General features: G+C 55.9%; 1 protein-coding gene across 1 annotated transcript in view; it reads right to left on the bottom strand.

The window, feature by feature from the left end:
* The window catches only part of PPIB (peptidylprolyl isomerase B (cyclophilin B)), a gene marked incomplete at both ends in the record, with an annotated part of 2,099 nt that overhangs the window by 400 nt on the left and 1,205 nt on the right, over nucleotides 1–494 (bottom strand). The window contains one exon of the mRNA XM_010139851.1: nucleotides 8–130. Coding sequence (XP_010138153.1) covers nucleotides 8–130 — 123 coding nt within the window. The remainder of the gene's footprint in view (nucleotides 1–7; nucleotides 131–494) is intronic.

The following is a 494-nucleotide window of genomic DNA, read 5'->3' as shown; positions in this document are numbered from 1 at the left end:
TTCATGGTGGCGATGAAGAACTGGGAGCCGTTGGTGTCCTTGCCGGCATTGGCCATGCTCACCCAGCCAGGGCCGTAGTGCTTCAGCTTGAAGTTCTTGTCAGGGAAGTGGTCCCCGTAGATACTTTTTCCTAAAGGCAGGGGAAGGCAGGCCAAGTTACTGCCGTGGAAATCTGTCAGGGCAGGGATGATTCACTGCCAACACCGCAGGGAACCATGAGCTGCCAGACGGAGCTGAAAGCACCCCACAAGATGGGGAAAAAGGACCAGGTCCCCAAGGGACCACAGTAGGAGCCTGTGCAAGAGGAGACTTTGCGAGCCCAGATGTTGGTATCATCAACTTCACTCATGTTTGCCAAGTGCTGGTGGAAGGGTTGATCTCTGCTGCTACTGGACTGGGTGTGTCCTGGCAGCGAGGACACCCAGCAGAGGCACCAGCCACTGGACAGAAACGTTTTCTTAGTGAGAAGCTCCAGGTCCTCCCAAGGCAGAGAG

Source organism: Buceros rhinoceros, unplaced genomic scaffold (assembly GCF_000710305.1).
Source record: "Buceros rhinoceros silvestris isolate BGI_N320 unplaced genomic scaffold, ASM71030v1 scaffold24137, whole genome shotgun sequence".
Lineage (NCBI taxonomy): Eukaryota > Metazoa > Chordata > Aves > Bucerotiformes > Bucerotidae > Buceros > Buceros rhinoceros.
This window is presented reverse-complemented; position numbering and strand designations above follow the sequence as displayed.